Source organism: Myzus persicae, unplaced genomic scaffold (assembly GCF_001856785.1).
Source record: "Myzus persicae strain clone G006 unplaced genomic scaffold, MPER_G0061.0, whole genome shotgun sequence".
Lineage (NCBI taxonomy): Eukaryota > Metazoa > Arthropoda > Insecta > Hemiptera > Aphididae > Myzus > Myzus persicae.
In genome coordinates, this window is record NW_019103784.1 from 912,851 (window position 1) to 933,674 (window position 20,824).

The 20,824-nt window shown below is 27.4% G+C and overlaps 1 protein-coding gene across 2 annotated transcripts in view; it reads left to right on the top strand.

Moving 5' to 3' along the window:
- The window catches only part of LOC111035265 (nose resistant to fluoxetine protein 6-like), a 39,895-nt gene continuing 19,071 nt past the window's right edge, over positions 1-20,824 (top strand). For both annotated transcript variants that reach the window (XM_022316805.1, XM_022316804.1), the window contains exons 1-3: positions 1-84; positions 7,775-7,982; positions 18,332-18,543. In XM_022316805.1, coding sequence (XP_022172497.1) covers positions 7,799-7,982; positions 18,332-18,543 — 396 coding nt within the window. In that variant the 5' untranslated portion in view covers positions 1-84; positions 7,775-7,798. The remainder of the gene's footprint in view (positions 85-7,774; positions 7,983-18,331; positions 18,544-20,824) is intronic.

Genomic DNA, 20,824 nt, shown 5'->3' on the forward strand with positions numbered 1-20,824 from the left:
TCGTAGTTCAGTTGCCTTAGTGGACAGATCGGAGCTGTAGTCTCTAAGATAAGAAACGTGGTAGAACGGGAAAACAGATTTCAAGTAAGTTAAGCTTAAAAAATTCACTCAGTACTTTTATAAAAACAATTTTTTTAAATAATATATTAACTATGGTATGAAAAATTCAATAATATAGAATAACTAACGGATTTTAATAACTGTAATATATGATAATTAGGTACTATAATTAAGAATGCATATTTTGAATAATTTTCATCTATCATTATACTTCGATTAAAATACTGCAAAAAACATTATAAAATAAAATATTGTAATTTTATTAAGTACGATAGATTTATCAATCTTCATTTTGGATTCTGAGAGGCGAATGTATCTTTTTACATTGATAAATGTTTTTTTTTCGTGTGCTTATATACATGATAAACAGTCGAAAAAATGCTTCAATATTTAACTTTGAGGGTGATTTTTGATAGAAAATTAAAAAATCTCAGTAAGTATTTTTCAACAAAATAAAAATAAATGAAAAACCAAAAATTTTACGCGAACCCGTTTTTTTTTTAATGTGTAATCCAATAACAAATACCTAATACTTGCTGTTTTCATCAAATATTTATTTTCGAATTTTTATTCAATATTACATTTTCAAAATGTTTTGACTCTTTTTGAACTATGTGCAGTAGACACCGGAAACCGCTTATAAGATTTACTTTAGAACCAGCACAAAGTTAATCTTATAACCGAATGAACCTTATAGGTGAAATGGGAAAATGAACAAAAACACTTTTTAATGAATTATGAACTTTATTTTGTGATTTTAATTTTACAAATTTTACTTTATATATCACATACTAGACATTTGACTTTTTAGATTTTTTCAACCTAGATATGTTTTTGGGCTGCAAAGGTAAAACTTTTACAACCGATTTCGCATAACCAATTTTGCGTAACCGATTTTTTAAATTTAATTTCTTTTATTTTAATTTAACATTTAAGGGTATGTTATCAATTGGCAACAGTGCGCATAAGTGATACGATTTGTATTGAAATTAATTTTTATTTATTAAAACATTCATTATACTTATATAGGTATTATGTGATGTATGATTATACTTTATTTGCTTATTAAAACTCATCTACAAAATGATTTCAATATAAAATACTTATATTTATATATTTATTCATCACCTTTCATGGTAAACATAAAAATATGTTCACTAAGCGCACGCTGTATCCAAAAGGTGAATGGTCAATAATTAGTAATAATATAACAATACACAAAAACTTACATATAAATTCCTCAATTTTCGTTGCAGAAAAAGAAATATTGAGTAGCATGCTACATTTAAGCAATATTATTTTTTTCTATAAATGTCGTTAAAAAATTATTCACCCAGTCTAAAACCTTGAAAATTTAATTCGAGGTGTCTCATAATCTATATTAATGGTTATTTAAAAATATTAAAGATACCTACATGAACACGATTTTTTTTTTATAAGTGTTTTAAGTTTAAATTTCAACGAAATTTGTCAATATTATGAACATTTTTTTTTTTAATATTAAGAAAATCCTCGATAACGTAACCATTGGCTTGTTTTTACATGATATTAAGGTCTCAACAAATTTGAACTAAATTGTACAATTTAATATTTTTTATAAATAATAATATATTTTTGATGGATTTTTTGTCGGGGCCTAGTGTATCGTGAAAGTGCTCCACGAACATTTATAAATAATTTGTCGTTGGAATGTATAAAATCTTCAATTTTTCTAACTAAGAACTAAAAATTTAACACAATGTTCCTCATGAATCATAATTAGTTCGTATTGTAACCAAAAATATAAAAATATATTATGTTAACTCAATTTTTTTCCATAGAAATTTTTAAGTTCAAATTTGGATGGCTAGACATTTAAACAAGGGATAACAATTTTAGTTGATTTTTTATAAGTAATAAAAAAATATTATTATCAGGTATTTAAAACTTTGAACGAATATAGCTATATTTTATACTCACTGTGACATTTTCAAAATATTTATATTAATTTTATGCTATTGCCTAGTTTATTGGTACCGTGTAGTTAAATAAATTACTTAATAATTAATAGCAATATTATGTTACAACAATATTCTGACAGATAGTCTTCGCTTAGAATCGTTTTCAGTATGCAATTATTTATCAGTGAATTCAAATTTAACAGATCCATGGGTCATAATACTCATAATACATTACAGTGACCTACTCAATGACGAGTTACACTTGACTCCTACAGTCCTACGGTACAATTGAGTGTTTACCTACTTTCCCCCCTTTTTTATCAAACCAGTGCAGTATTTTAAATCAATACCAATGATTTAAACTATTTATAAGTACAAAATGTAAAACACGCATTCATATGAGAGTGTTAATTTTTAAATTTTTTGTAATATAATGTATTCACCTATTTAACTGACTTTAAAATAGGTATCCGATAAACTGACCAACGCCAAAACACCTAAAATATATACGTAATCAGACTGATTTAAAAGTAATTTTACCAACTTTTATTTGAAAACTTTTTATTTGTTAATTTATTTACAAGTAAACAACTTTAAACGGTTATTTTAATATTGCTTTTTGAATTAATTTTTACTTATAAGTATCAACTTACTGGAAAAAAACAATAATTTCCTTTTACATAGACTCGTTTTTGTTGAATTGTAATTTGTAACGTCAGATGCACACTAAAAATATTAAACGAGTATATAAAAATTTGTATTGTGACCTTGGTGTCAAAAAAATATAAAAGATTATCCTAGTTAGATTATATAATTGCCAAAATAATAAAATAAAATAATATGAACTCAATATAAATTCAGACTTAAAAGCATTCCTTATTTTGTACCTCTCTGAGTTATTACTATATGTATGGGTAAGTACGCTTAATAAGTACCTAGGTACCTAACCCGTAAGTGTACAAATAACAACAACAGAAACTAATGGTATACAAATAGGATAATAATATTCTTTATTTATTTTAAACAAAACAACTTTTGTTTATAATATAAAAAACATAGGTACATAATACATTTTGCAAATATGTAACAAAGACATCTCGAAAATAATAACATAATATATATGTTCAATTGCGAATTTCTTTGAACTTTTCAATCTACATTTGTAGGATTGATGTATTCGTATGAATATTATTCTACTATGAATAAGGATGCATGTGCTTCAGCAAAAAAAAAAAAAAACAACATGGCGAAAACACAAAAACACAAAAATAACACACTAAAAAAATGAAAAATGAATTTTAATTTATTTTATAGTGAAGCATAATATTTCATATTTATTTATGACATTTAATAATATTAAAATTATTTTAATACCAATTTAAGGGTTTCAATAGTATTAAACACGTGTAATATGGAGAATAATATTCGGACAATAGGTGTCTTAAGCCGGTGTTCGAAATAACCCATATAATATATATCTACTAGAATAATATTACTATAATAGTTATTACTGAACTGGGAAAATTGCATAAATTTACTGATGTCCCTTGTTATTTAGATAATAAATATTAAATTTATGTTTCTATAATTGAAAATGTTGAAATCGATCATTATTTCTTAAAATGGAATATGAAAAACAAAAATAACAAATAATATTATATTCTTTATGACGTTGGTGTGAATTCCAACAATATTATGCATGTGGCTTATACTTGTAAATTCATACTACTTACCTATCATTCAATTAAATAGGTTTGAGTAATTTACTTAGAAATTTAGTTTTTTTTTTCAAAATTTAAGTTTAAAATATATATTACAAAAGTCACTAGAGTATTGATTTTTAAGATTCATGAATTTTAGTTTCAAGATAAAAAAATATGTCCGAATCACACAAAAAAAAAACAAGTACATACCTACATATTTTTTACAGTGAACAATGTTTGTAGACAATTATAAACGTCATAACATTTTAATGTTTTTAAATTATAATAATAGTTTATTAAAATAATCTATAAGCGATCAAGTTACTTTGTATAATAATATATTTACCGTTGCAGTAAACCTGAGACTTACTCGTAAATATTACATTTATGTAATAAGGGGCTTCTTATGAATTAGTTACCTATATAATAAATTATTTTTTCTGTCTGCTCCACACTGACGCAAAAGGTAGCAGAATTTTAAATTATGTTTTGTTGTATAACTTTTTAATATGTTTAAAAACGAAAAGTAATATGTCCATGGGTATTAAAAAGTTCATTTTTATAAGTTTGTTTCGATGTATTAAATATTGAAAAGATTTTTGTCTTAAGCAGAGGTATTACTTACTAAACTATTATCGATTTCTTAACTTAGCTTTTCTGTAAGTACAAAACATAATAATAATCAAGGAGAAGACATAAACGCTAAAGAGTCTAATACAATCAGTATTAAAAATGTTGATCACCTTATAAAATAGTTTAGAAAAATGCCGTCTAACCATATAGGTATGCGATTCTCCGGTTCTTTATATTTGTGTCATTAATATTCAACATATGTACCTATTCAGTTTTATCAATTGGATATCGGAAATAAGTTGATTATTGACTAAACTTATAGTCAACGAATCAAAATTAATCAAGTGAAGGTGGATAACATGAAAGTCACTTGTTTCATATGGTGCCTATAATTGGAGAGTAAAAATTACTCTTTACTAAATATTTATTTTAACAGTTGGTAAAAACTATCTTAAAATATACGGACATTTAAGGGAATATTTGTTTTAACATAATTTAAAGTGATCGCGAAATAACATTTTTGAAAAAAATTATGTTTTTATTATTTTTTAGTGTATATTTTAAATGTTTTTTTATTGTCCTCATAAATTTTAAAATTTCATATTACAAAGCAGTATACTTTTGGGGGAACTTCATTACATTCGAATTGAATTTAAAATTATTTATTTATACTTGCGGCTGGTCGAATGCATATTATTTGATGAATGTTGATATGGTTGGATTTGACATTATATACATGTGTATAGTGCTTGTGCTCGTGTTTATAAGTGATAGCTTAGTACTACAATACTTCAACACATAACACTCACTTTAAGTAAACAAATAGTTAACGTTAGGATTTGCAAAAATAAAATAAGAGAATATCAACAATGATTAGATCTTACAAATAAGTCAAATTAGTGTCCAGTGTAACTCAACAAAATCTATGAATTATGAAAACCATCATCGTATGATTCAAATAAATAAAACTATAATATTATCATCGTATGTAGTTATATGCAGGCAAACGTTAAATAATATTGTATCAACCAGTTAAAATTAAAGGCAATATTATGTAGGTTCAAGGACGCCCATAAATCAGAATCCACATGGATGACAATATTATAAAAAAAAAAAACTAAGAACCAACAAAATTGATTTGAATAAATAACAGAAAATAGCTGTATAACATAGATATACGATGTACCTGTGTAATATGTTGTGTAGTATAATATTATCATCAGTAAAAATAGCTTATTATTTGCAATTAAAAAAATTACTATCATTTCAACTTTGTCTGGGGGGTGAAAATTCTCACTAGTGGGTATACTTGAGCAGGTACCTATACAGCTATACACTCCATAATCGATTGGGAAAATTCCTTCAAGGTCACTAAATTACAGATGTACGAAAAAAATATATTCAAGAAAGTAACAGTGTCATCTCTCAGTTAGTAACTAATATCATTGTACTAGTCAGTCTAGTCACATAAATACGTGGCTGGATGCTGTTATATCGTTAACCTACCGGTGCACCTATTATTTTAATTATAAATACTACTTAAATAACTCTTCTATCTTTTTTCGGTTTGAATAATTTTTTTGTATTCACTGTTTTTGCCAAAAAAGTCTCCACTAAAAATGTCATTCACACTAATCGCACGTTCTATAAATGCGGTAAAAAATCAAAATTACAAAATGGCGGTCTCTGAATTCTAACTGCTACGTCACCGTAGTTCACATTGTTCTAGTCAGTAGTAGGCATTGGCTAAAAAATCCAATTATTTTTTGATGGTTGACATTACATACAACGTCGTTAAAGAAGATAGCACACTAAGATGGCTGACTAGTAGTACTGTGCTCTATGCTGGGGTTTCAATATTATTCCCCAAACTTTTAATACCTACAGATAGTTAAGCTAGTGACTTTAATGAAATATTACATAACACGAATGGGTATTGGGTATATGCTAATTATTTTGGATCGACTTTTTTTTAAGAACAAGTAATGATCAGGATAAGGCCATTAAAATTAGTTAAAATATATTTAAATTATATTGTTATCTGTGCCAAGTATCCGGGACTCATGTACATGGTATGCATTAATGTATTATATAATAATAGAATTCATAATACAAGCAATTAATATTCAAAAATTATTTATAAAAAATATATAAATTGTTTTTTTTTTTTTAAATAAGTATGTACTCAAATTTAGGTATTAAACGGAACATATTATTATACTAAATACCTCTCAACCTTATCGTAAATAAAAAGGTCAATATACACTAGTAACCTTCGATGATCTGGTAATTCATAATTATATAAGAGTAACAATCCAAGTACCTGTACAATTAACTAATGGTTCATAAAATTAATTAAAGTATACTACGCAAATAGATTAATTGAACACGCATAATAGGTAAATTGTGTTCTAATAAATTATAAGAACTATATAATTATAAAATTATAAGTTAAAAATGTTTAAAGTGTTTAATTTGTAAACCTTATACTGGAAAATTGAATAAAAGATATTTCGTATAGATGTAGTTAATACTGAGACTAAAAGATTTAAAACAAAATATATACAGTTTTTTTATAGACGTTTTAATTTAAATTTGGACGAAATTAGATACTTGAATATGAAGGATAAAGATTTTAGCTTGTTGTAATTTAAAAGTATTATTCCTGGATATGAAAGTTTTAACATACATTATTATATTTTATACACACATTGACATTTTCAAATGCAATAGTTTCGTTTTCGTACGAAATTAATTTAATTCAAATTCAACTCATATACTTACATTTCAGTGACTTACTCCTCAATGACAAGGTACCTACATTCGACACCTACAACTCTTAAGGTCTACTTCTCCCTTTTTTATATTTTGGTATCAATGAAAAACATTTTATTTCTAATTTTTAATCGTACAGTATGTATTTTAGGCTTAGCAGAACTTTGTGTTAAAATTGCATTATCGGTCTAAATGAATTTTGAAACCTGGATAAAATAAAAAAGTGATAGAATGTGGGGACTGAAAACAGCTGTTACATTTTTTATGGACATATCCACATGCTTTGATTGTTGAATACTGGAACATTATCCTGCCCATAAATTAGAAGGGAATATAAAATCCTCGACGTATATGTATATTTACTATTCAGTTCAGAAAATTTGATTAATTTATCATCTAAAGGCTGTACCTATCTATTGTTGCTAGTTCCATTAAAAACACATCTCCAAAAAGATATGGACATTATTTTTTATCTTACCATATAATATACAAATGAACGATTGCAGATTGCACAAACGAATTGGTACTTGAAAAAAAACTCAACTTAAACATTGTGCAAAATATTAAGCTAGGTCTTAGAGATTCTACACACTGATCGATATCACCAATACAATCATTCAACTTAAGTCTAAAATATAGAACAAGATTTGGGAATACCTATATGAATTAATTAAACAATACTTACTTAACTATTTTCTATGATGATAAATTATTTTGTTTCAGAAACGCTTTCAGTTATCTAATGAAATGGTGTCCCGTTTTGCAGTATTTACGTTATTTCTAGTCAGTGTCAACGCATCGTTGGCAGGACCTACGAATATATTACCGACGTTACCAAATGCAATTATAAAATCAGAAAATTCTCAATGCCAACATGATAGCATAAAGCTACAGTTGGGTTTGAAAAATATGACTCTATGGGCACAACAAAGTAAGTTATTCATAGTTAAGATAGAATTATAATAGATATGTTTTTTTTTTTCAATTATTATATAATAATAATACAATAATATGTTAGACGTTGGTGATGCTATATGCAGTATACAATTATTATTTTTTTTCAAACGTTTTACGCGTCCTACAATATTTCAAGTAATTATTAAATATTATACAAATGAAACGAAAATCAGATGATTTAACATTTATGAATAATTTTTAATACATCATATGAATTCGGAGGAACATTAATTTTTTCTTTCTTCATTTACTATTTACTCAAACTGTTGGCTCCAACGTAGCTCATGCAATTATAAAGATGGTCATCTACGACATTTCATGATTCGCGTCAATAAAGTGTATAAGGAAATAGATAATTAAATTGGTAATAAATAGTTACAATTAAAAGGCGCCAGTTTGAACAACAACATATTATATACATTACCTATATTATGTGTCCATCATAATTTTCATTGTGTGTAATCGTCATTACTTATTAATAACATCATTGTAAGTTTTGTGTATATTGTTCGTTGAATTTAATAAAGAGGTATCGATTGTATACTATTATTTGTAGTGCAGTGTGCTATATAATTATTATTACATAAAGGAATTTAATACTATAGTAATTAGTATTAATAATTAAGTATTATCTGAATGTGTTCAATGTTTGCAGTTATAATTTGATCAAACAGTTTTAAGATTTTAACGACTGGTTAGGTGTATTTTATTTTAGAATCATAACAATTAATTGCTCACAGTGGATGGCCATATAGTTATATATCACGGTGGGATGTGACTCAATTTTTAACATAGACTATATATTATATAATATGGTCATTAAAAATATAATTTATGGTTACCATTTTTACCTATATATAATTTATGTTAAGTTTTGAAAAAAGTATATGGAGGGGGCCTCTCTCTCTCTCATTCTGCCTGTTTGACCGCCATTGAATATGCATAGAAACTTCTTAATATACTCGTGAATTTTTATTTTCTTTAAATTTTTATCGTTTTACTCGATAATTACTCATGTAGTCAAGTTCATTTACTAACATTTCATTAACTACTTATTAAGCGTTTGTAGGTAATGTAATTATTTGGGTTTGTGTCTGTATGGGTGTGTTCAGTATAAAACGATAAAACTATAATTAAGTGCATATGTACAGGGTAATTATTTTATTACCAAACAATCATTATAGTTAGTTATATTTTTGGTTTTGGAAAATTTAACCAGGATCTATTAAGTTAAATGACAAGCTATAAATCGGGTGGAAATAGTTTCGCTTGAAATGTATATCATAGTAACGTTTAGATTTTTTAAATATCGAAACAACTATAATACGTGAAAATTATCATAAACGCTCTTTAATTTAGTTGATCCACGATGTGCATGAAAATAATTAATAATTATACGGTCCCGACCAAACGGCCTGCGAAATTACTAATTTATTATGTTAATCATCAAATAAAATAAAACTCATACGAATCTAATATTTTGTGGCTTTTTTAGAAACGTCTGTGCAGCCTCCCACTCTTTATTTATAGCTTTAAACATGATCTGTAACCAAGCTAATTTCAAACACGGTCCGGCGTGTTCACACTTATCGTATGCTAAATATTAAGCAAAACATATTTTTGAAATTCCTAATTGAGAATACGGCACATGTCATACATTGTCATGATATCGTACCCTTAACCGTGGTTTTAATGGTCATCATACAAAATATTATGTTTACATCAAAGCAAAATATTAATAATTAATTAAAAATATGAAACTATTTGAAATAATTAAAACTATATAACATTTAAATAAAACCATTAAATAAACACTAGTATTTATACAATGCTGTAGCTTACAATTAAAATATCGTTCTTGCGTTTATTACGCATGCGTTTTTAGACGTGTTTTAAGTATATTATATTATATTTTGTATATTTTGTATATATTATATACAACTGATATTGTTTTTAGTATTTTATAAGACAATAGCAATGATTTTGTCCGGCCACTCTGGTACAGCTTAATAAAATATGTGTATTCCGATTGCATCGTAAAATTGACAAACTAGTTTTATTCTTAGGGAACGCACAAATTCTCCTTCCGTTCGTTGACCGCGTGGCAATCTCCTGATGCCGAAATCATTTTCGCGAGTCAAATACCTACACAGAATCTCGCCATAATAACCTAACCTTATCTCACGGAACGCCGCCGAAAATTCGAACAAATGTAATTTATTCAGTCAACCCGAAAGTCTCTGACCGAGGCACATTTTCAGTCAATAAAATTGTCGTGTGTTTTGTATGACGTGTAATATGAATAGCAGGCGCTTACAATTACACTGTAGTATTATGTTTACGAAATGATTGCAATTATGGCGGCATTCACTGTGTTTTTTTATTATTTGCTGTCCCTATTCATTTTCTTAAACGTTAGCTCATATTATATTCATGAGTATCCTCATTAATTACAACTTCGGCGGAATATGGAATTAAAAATTTACCAACATCGCAATTTCAAAATAAAGTAAACACCCATAGAATCACTACCACGGTATAAATAAACTGTTGAATTTTGTTATGCTTGTGAAACTGTAGTATACCTAATATTAATTTAGCGGAATTTTAAATAGATATGAATCATCAAATACACAAATTCTAAAAAACTAATTACCAACTGAATTACATTAAAGCCATGCATGTAGTACCTACCTACACCCTGTTCGTTTTTTAATCGTAGCCCATTTTCGGAAAACGGCAATCATTATTTTTCTATAATAACGATTTCGGAATGTTGGTACGCACCAAACACCGTAAGTAAAGTGTAATCGTAACAAAGCATTGTTCGAAAATCAGTTGTTTAAAACACGGAGCAAGTAATAATAATGGGTTGTTTAGCATTTGATAATATTAACGTATAAATAATTATTGAAAACTTAAAAAAAAAAACACTACACAGACATGCGTGATAACTGCGATGTTTCAATATTAAAACACTTATTTATTTGGAGGTAACTTAGGGTACCCACGTAATAGTTAGTAGTTGAAAAAAAAACGTAGTGTGTAGATCGAACTTCTACTACAGCAACTTGGTGGCACAGGCATCACACGTTCGGCCGAGACTGCCCGAGGGTACCTATATATTGTATTGGGAATAACTATAAGTATATAATTAATCTCATCATAATTATTCAAAACGCTTATGCGTTGTGATAATATAATTAACTACCTATATGGCGAAGTGCACAGACATAATGCTACATTGTTCTGTTCCTTTAGGATCTCGTCGTGAGTTTGTTATACCTTTTAAATTACAGCTTTAAATACCGAATTGCCTCGATAGTCGTTGTGTAACAGTGCTGTCGTTTTTTTAAAAACAATTCAATTTAGGTGTGTCTATCTAATTAGTTCGATACAAATATAATATAGAAGGTGATTCACTACTAAGCACGCTCACTATTTTTTCACTGATTATAATTTAATAATATAATAAATTAATATTATAATATACTTAAAGAGTGTCCTGCGGAAATACAAACTTCTGTTTTTCAAATGTAAAACCGACCATTTCCACTGTAAATTATCTAGTGCATGATTCATCTGAAAATGTTAACGTTTCAAAATCAAAATTCGAACTAACTAGTAGTTATTTAAATATTTAATTGTGTGTACTGAGGATAATAGGTTCATACTCTATTATAATGGATTTGACTGTTTGAGAATATTATGTGGGCTTTAATGGTGAATTGACAATTTCAGTAATTAATATTAATCTATCAAAATTTATAATTTGTAAAAATGGTCCAAGTATAATAAACACTACATCCAATATGGTAGTATTACTTTGGTATTTTAATATTATTTATATTTTTGTAAAATCAGTTTTCGATTTATTATACTTAGTATAAATTAAAAACTTCTCATTACAATTTAGAATTATAGGTAGGTACATCACAATTTTCTAAAAGCATCTATTTACTGGTGAGCAAATAGAAATTTGTAACGGAACAACGCAATCCTTAATTGTACAAAAAATCTCATGAATTTTAAAATATGGACTTAGAGTATATTTCAAAATTCCAAAAGTCAGAATAAATTTGAATAAATTCATTATCAAATGAAACAATGAGGGAAGCGTGCTTAGTGTCTTGGCGAATCACTCTACATGCCATGCGGTAGTAGCATAAATATGAAAAAATTAAAAATATATCATCATATACCAATATAGTAATTAATAGTTTATAAAAATAATGATCAAACGTATCCTGACTGGCTAACTGATCAACATAGAGTCTAAACTATGATACTTAGATAGAAGCCTAGAAACTTGAATTTCTACTATACTTTCGTAACACCACGTAATGCTAAGAGGGGTTTTAGCAAATTTTTTCAAATTGATCATTTTAAAAGGGTGTTCACACAGTTGCACATGGATTTTGAGATTCATGATTGAAATATAATTTTTTTTGTTTATAAATAGTTGCCATTGGTCATGGATTTAAATATAAATAGTTATAGAAATAATAAGTAGAAATTAATATTTTATTTTTATACATACAAACGCTTGCCACTGGTTACACACACAATAAAATTGTTATTATGTGATTATTGTTGGATAGAATTCCAACCTGTATTTGTTGTTATTTGATAGCTACACAGCATATTTGTTTATTTCTGCTAACAATATTGATTTAATATTTAATATTTAACAATATTTACCTGTAAGAAAAAAAATTACTTATTATAGTTTATTACTAACCACCGATTTAAAATTCTATAAATTCTTTTTTTAATTTTTTTTTTTTATAATTTTTTAATACCATTACACATTTACACCGACTATTAAATAGATAAAGATTTAAACAAAAATTGAGTCTTATAAAAGTTGGCGTTTTTTGTCGGCAACAAAATACACGGGTCAGCTAGTAGTACTATAAAATACCAGCATCTGTCATAGCTGATATCTTGCTGCTGTATTTTCGTTCTAATCTTAAGATATCGTTTCTACACCGTAAAATGTTTCAAAATAATAAATTATTCACAGTCACTTATAGGTAATCGTTTTTAATTTTCTCGATGGTGTGAATTTGGTACATAAAACAACCGGTCGAATTTGGGGGGGGGGGGGTACTGTGGGATGGCATCCCTCCACATTTTATAATTTACATTTTTCATTCTGCCACTTATTTTATACGACTGTTTAAGCGATATATGAAAACTATATAAATTATGAAAGGCATCTTTCATTTGTTTTGAGCCACTGACAATAACCCTGAAAGCTGAAATCAATGCCATACAATTAAAATAATATTACACTGGCAAATGTCAATGACATTCGTGTAACGTTTACGTTTAGTATAATATGCATATTTCATATGTCTCAACGAATAAATTATTATTTTTTGCTTGGTATTCAAAATGCTTAGGTAGGAAAAGTTTTAAAATAGATTTCCAACTGTAATTATTATGTCGTTGATAATATTTTACTGTAGATATTATTATATTTGATTTAATGAAAAAAAGACGTGTATATTTATTTAACTTATAGTTGTATAGGTACTCGATATATTTAACTATTTATGAAAATTTAAATGTTTATAGTGGTGCTTGGAAAAATTAATTCTTATCCATTGGCAACGCTTAAAGTATATAAAATAATTTTACTCAAAATCTTGAAGAGTTTCAATTGTGTGTTTACAGTAGGTAGGCACCTATACCTATATTATGTGTATAAATGTATAAAAATATATAATTATATTAGATATAATATATATATATATACTATATATATTATATATTCTTCGTGATGATACAATTACAGCAAAAGGGGTTATCATAAATAAACCATTGATTTTTATACATTTGAAATTTGCAAATAGTTTTGAATAATTCAAACCTTTAAACAATCAAACGTGTATGATTAATAATTAGCAAAAGTATAGTTGTATAACTTAAATAGTTATAAACGAGTAACTAAATTATACCGAGGGATTTGTTTAATGTGTTTGCGTACACTTTGCATATTTTAGCACACTAGATTACAATATTCTGTTCTCGAGAAGAGAGAGAGAGAGAGAGAAAGAGATAGGAGACTGCTATAACATCTGCGAGGATACAGAAAACTGAAAGGTTTATGTAGTTAGCCGTTAGTGGTCAGGCACAGTTACCGTAAGTGTTGACAACTGCAAGGCGTGCCGGACTGCGTACCATCGTTCAATTGAATATTATGCACAAAATAAAACATTGAGAATTAAAATAAAATGCTTTGCGTGTGCCCATAAATATAAATAAGTGTATTCAAAGTTAGTTGGTCGGAGTGTCATTCGAAACAAGGCGACAATTGATAATATATATTATTTGCAATTCGCGTGGAGCTTGTCTCTGCTATAATAACAGTTCGCTGTTCACATTGATCTATCGTCATTTGTAGGACATAATATTATACGTATATTTTTTATCGGTCAAACGGCGTTTCATGTATTCGTACAACCCCTGTGATAATAACAACAAATTATTATAACGTACAAAATCCGTCGTTTGTTTTTATCATACAACACACACCGACTTGAATGCCGCGATTGTGTGGTCGATGCGACCAGCGAACCTCTCGATACAATACAAACCAAGATCCGACCAAAATCATCAGCTAGATGTCATTCGATGGACGTCTATACGCCGTCAAAACCGTTGTACACTGTTCACCACCCTACATACCTACTAATTACCTACTGTAAATATACGCGGGTACGGTCACCGACTTGAAAGCGAACGTTTCTCGATGGCTAAATATAATATATCCAACGAAAAAATAAACAGTTATCAAACGACTGGATGTTTCCGTCGAGAACTGGTTGAAATTCCACTATATCGTTTCGACACCAGCGGACTTTCTGTTTTCATGCCAACGGCGTAATCCGGTTAAAATATATACGTATACCTAGGTATACGCGTAGCTCGTAACGGGTACACTATATGGTACAATTTTCTAGACACATTCGGTTGGTTAAATATTATATTAATTCGTCAACGTCTCAAATAGTCGTTTAATGGACGCGTGTTCTGACTTCTATTTTTGCTAATACCCATTATGGTCCAATGCATTTGTTCGGGGATGTTTTAATGACATTTTATAAAGACAGTGTTGTGGGTAGGCTAACATGTCAGTACAGCCATGTCGCAGCAGCATTCTCAAGACGTGTACAATAGTTCATCGTTCGTGAAAAATAACATGTATTGCAGTAATAAACTGTCCGACCGCACCGTTGCCCGATAGTGTGTTTTAATTTGTTTTAATAATAAAACGAAAATGTTCGAAATAGGTACCCTACAATAGGTAACGGATTACATGTTGTAATGATGTAATACGTAGCTGCAGTAATCACATATTTATAAAGTTTCCATAGAATATTATTTGGTTAAAAACTTGTGTGTTTTAAGGTTTTGCTGTTAGAAATCCTTTTTTCCGATCAATTAAAAATGTGAATAGACCATTGTATTCGTATTGTAGTTTTTATAACAGTGAGTTCTGCTTATTTTTATTGAGACAGTCGAATAACATAATTTCGTAAAACCCTCAACATTGTGTGCTTTATAATTATTATTAAAATACCACCCACACTTTTTATAAAGAGAAAAACGAGAATTGTACCAAATGGTTTTACGGTTTAGAACTTTTTTAAATATTTTATGTGTACATTATTTTGATCGGGCGGAGTGGCTTGAAACTTTAAAATACCTACCTTTACCCATTGTTTCGGTTGAAAATCGAATTTATTTTACACTTTGTTTTTCGATTTTAACATTTTAATTTATTTTTAAGCATAAGCAAAAACTTAAAAAGAGCTGATGTGTTGTGAAAATTTAAGAAAACATTATTGAAAAAATAAGTTTCGTTCAGAATCGATTTTCGATAATGATGATTTTTTTGTAGTTCACAAATGTATTTAATGGTACCTACTACACAAAATATGCAATACGCTTTGAACGTACTTGGGACGCACATCAAATGTTTAAGATATTTCTATAAAAATATAATTTATATTTTAGTAGGCCTATTAAAAGCCTATATTATTATGATTTTATGGCTAGGACTTTTTTAGAACCATTTTTTATTGTATATAAATCCAAGCTCTAATTATTAATGAATAAAAATACAAGTTACTTGTTTTTTAAACTTACTACTATTCTCCAATGCATGCTGTGGAAAAAATATTATTACATTTTTTTTTTATAAATAAGATATTATGTATCTTTATCGTTAAAATATTGAAAATTTAAGTATAATACTCTTTAATATAATATCATTTAACGTGCTCTGCATAATTATAGGGTTACGATTTATACAGATACAATGAAAAACGGTAAAATTCGAATTTTATTTTTAAGAATATGCAAATATTAAATAGTTCTTATATAAAATTTATTGCAAAAAATATAATTAATTATTTGACAATCGATTACGAAAATTTCGTTAAAAAAATTCTTCATCAAATCGTCATATTTAGCACCTTCGCCGCCACCTTCACTAGGCATTACTCAAAATTGTTTTTATAAATGTTACACTAAATGTCATATGTACAGAGATTAACACTTTGTATATTTTACACTGCAAACACGCGTCCACAAGCCTGTTAAGATAAAATCTTATCTGTTGTTCAAAATAAATTTAGTATATAACCGACCATGACAGTTTATAAATAGTATATTTACGACGAATAAACAATAATTACAGATTTCCATTAGATAAACACGATTTATTTCATCACTTTTTTTAATAAATATTCATAAACTCTAAATAATATGCAAAATAAAAACTGTTCTATTTAATTCAGTGTGAGAAAAATCTCGAAAATAACTGGCAATCAATGTATTTGGATTACAGGAAAAAAATGCTAATTCACAGAAATCCTAGATCTAATAATAATATCAACCTTCTATTAGTTTGTATGAGTGCTCTATTTTTTATGCACAAGATCCAGTTCACGGTGGATTTCTATGGTATGGCCGATTAAAATTTGTTTATTATTTTTCATGCTTAGTACTTACTACCTAGTACTTACTTCCAATTTTTCGCAGCATAAATAATTAATATTCACACGACCACACACATAATATTTACTATTCGCCATTTACTCAACCTCGTCAAGAGGACATCGTACCCATTTGTGTTGTCTTCATCGTACAAACGCATAATATAGCAATGTAAAAATTGTATTTTCTTCGTACATTTTGAAATGATCATTACCTGCTTCAAAATTAAAATATTATAAAAAGTCTACGTAGTCACTGCATAATATGTTTCACCTTTACATTTAAAAATGTAAAGTGTCAATTCACTCTAATATTAAATATAACAAAGTCAATTTGATTCTTTTAAACGTAAGATTTGCTATATCATGCTTTAGTAAGCAGAGACGACATTACACGGCGATAACCATGTCGTCAATTCAATAAAATATGCATAACACTATATTTGTTTGAAGTTTTGAAGCTTTAAATATAATTAAATTGACAGTTTAATATTTTTGTTACACATTCTTTGCGTCGAACTATTTACATTCGAGCTATAATAATAATATAACTGTTGTCTATGAATATAAAAAAAAATCTACCTTTCACTCTTTTAGAACATTAAATTAATAATTATATGCTCTTGATGATTGATTAAAATTCAATTAAATCTTCTTAATTACAAAACTAAAATTAAGTATGTATTAGTATAGTAAACAAAACAATTTCTGTCGAGTTTCGACCAAACACATTCCTGAAACTTCAAATAATTCATGCGTGCAGGAAATTTGTAATAATGTTAAAATACCACTTTTCAAACGCGCCAATTTTCGAGTTTCAATATACTTTTATGATATAAGTGATTATCTTAATAAACAATTTGGATATTAAAAAACATTAATTTTTATGATTTATCAATTTGTTGTATTATGAATAAAGCTTTGTTTTTCTAGAAAAAATCCTGTTTTCATTTGTTTTTCGTTAGGAACTCGGTAGTACTAGCGGGCAGTTTTTAAAACACTATCGAATTCAAGGTCAGATTCAGATGTACCTATATGCATAATGTAATAAAAAATAATACATCATATACCGTCAAAAATGTCTGAATTATTATAAATGTCAGATTATAAATCATTTTAAACATTTACCTAACCATATTAAATAAAAAAAACAAGTCGAAATAAAAATAATTTAACACATAATATCAAGATAATAGGTTACCATAGCAACTGATTGTCAAAATGTTCAAATGATGACGGACCTATAAAGCGTCCATTGTTAATATAGAATCCCTAAAAAATCTAATCACACTATTATTATATTATGTTTTAGTGTGGGATGCATCAGCGAAACAAGCAGTGGGACTGTTGTCGGGAAACAGATTCCAGTTAGGAGACTTTGACGAGTGCCTACAGGTAGCTAAGCCCATTAAGGCCCAATACTGTCTCGTTGATGTCAAACTTGATGTGCCGTCTCAATATTCCTATGCCGACCCACTGGCTAGAGAATATGATCCATTATTACCAGCTTGGCACAAGATTTACGTAAGAAAAGTTTTTTCAGCTTTTAGGAGCGAATTAACTCCACATATAGTGCTTAAGACTCATAAGGAGCCTATATAGGCACTATTTAGTTATTTTTTCGACGCATGAAATAATCGACCGTTAAACCGAACATAAACATTTTCGATTATCTTTCGTTTGTTTCGTTGGTATAGATTTTACAAAAGCTGCTGACCTTAAGTCATAGTATTAAATTCACTTTATTACATCATGATAATAATAAATACTAGTAATATTGAGTTTATTTAACCTAATAAGGATATTTTAAACTCACTGTTTGTTTTCTATCGCTGGTCCACGTCAACGTGCAACATAGCAAATTTGAACTCATCAGAACCAATTTGTGTTGGAAGCTTCAATATTGCACAGTTAATTTACATAATATCAACCTTAAATGGAAGAACATAATCTAAGTCTAACCTCGTAGTCTTTTGTTAATATATTAATTTTAAATTGAGTCATAAACATTTTAAAATTGTAATGTGTTATATTCATATAGTTATAACTCACTCGACACTTGACAATTAAAATATCAATATAAATCTATGAGCTTCCAACAAAAAAGTTTAAAAAAATATAGGTGATTTCATTCTGATATTAAAGCTTACAAAACATGGTTGATTCTGCTGAACGTACATTTTCAATGTTGCACTTGGGTTAGAGAGAGAAAGTAAATAGTGACTGAAATTCTCCGTTCAAGTGAAACGAATATTACTTCTCAACATTTCAATTGAAATCATAGTATTAATTAATTGTATTTGAATTTTATGGTTAAACAATAAATATGTACATAACATGTTTAATGTTTTAAAATTATGAGATTTGCAAATAGTCATAAAAAAAAACCAGACCAATAACCATGTAAAATCAATGATAACTAGTTCATCTAGTAACGCACCTATTTTGTATACAAACGATGTAACTGAACTTCAAAATTAAATAATATTTTACCTAGTTTCATCGTAATAAGGAATATCTAGAAACTTAATTATAAAAATAGTCACTTGATAAGTTAAACTTACTTTAAATTTAAGTCCTTGAACACCCTTGTTCGATTTATGAAAGAAATATTGATGATTGTTGCTCACCTCAACCTTCTGTCGTCCTCGATAAGGAATTCCTGTTTTTATCAAAACTTTAAATAGGTACAGTGTAATCAATATATAGACAAATCAACATTGAATAATGTATGTCATATGACGTTTATCTTATCAAATATATAATTATATTTATATTAAGTATACAATTATAATCCATGTAAGGTAAATAAATAAAACAACTACCTACAATTAATATTTAAATATAGTAAATAGGCAATATTGGTATTATTATAATCTTATAAATCGCCATATTATATTGGTAGGTACTACTAAACTGTGTCGCTAAGTAAGTATAGCCTTTAGTTAGTAGGCATGTTATGATCTTAAGTTACCTTTACTTTAGGTAATTTATAAGAAGTCAAAATATAGCACCTAAGTTGTAATTTACTTTTAAGTGTGACCTTAATGCTTCCTTTAAAATCTTTTTAAATTTAATTTAGAGCCATGGTTATACTCATAAATAGCTCGTTTAGTAATGATAATTAGTGATGGGGTTTTATGACCTTCAACACACTATAAAATCCCAGCAAATATGCCTAAAAAATACCCTTAAGACGATTAAATATGACATTATAAAGTGTATTAAAAATTGTATTATTCTTTATATATTCAATATTCAAAATTTAAAAATATATACTGTCAACTATAAAGTACACACTAATAAAATAATAATTAATTATTTTTAAAAATATAATTAATTTTCAACTACACATCATAATATTAAATTGTATTTATTATTAGTTTTTAATAAAATGCCTTCATTTTAACCTTCATTTTATCTTCAATAATGCATTCATTCAAATTCTGGTTATATACATTTTTTAATTTACGTAAAGATCAAACAAACGTAAGACAATACAAACTTTTTTTTCAAATTTAGACCAATCTATTTTACTGTCGACACTTAATTGTTGTAAACATATGATTTTTTTGAAAATGTTGTTTTATCCAATTCAATATTTGAATAAATTGTTATTGAATGTTATTTAAGTGTATATTGAATATACTAAGAATGATAATCCTTAAAAATGTCATAGAATGTTTTTTGTAATGTAGTGGTTACCTACCTCTTATAGATTCTGACTCAGATAATTTTTACAATTTTTAAAATGATAAAATGATTTTAATACTAATGAGTGATTACTATAATTAAAAATTATAAT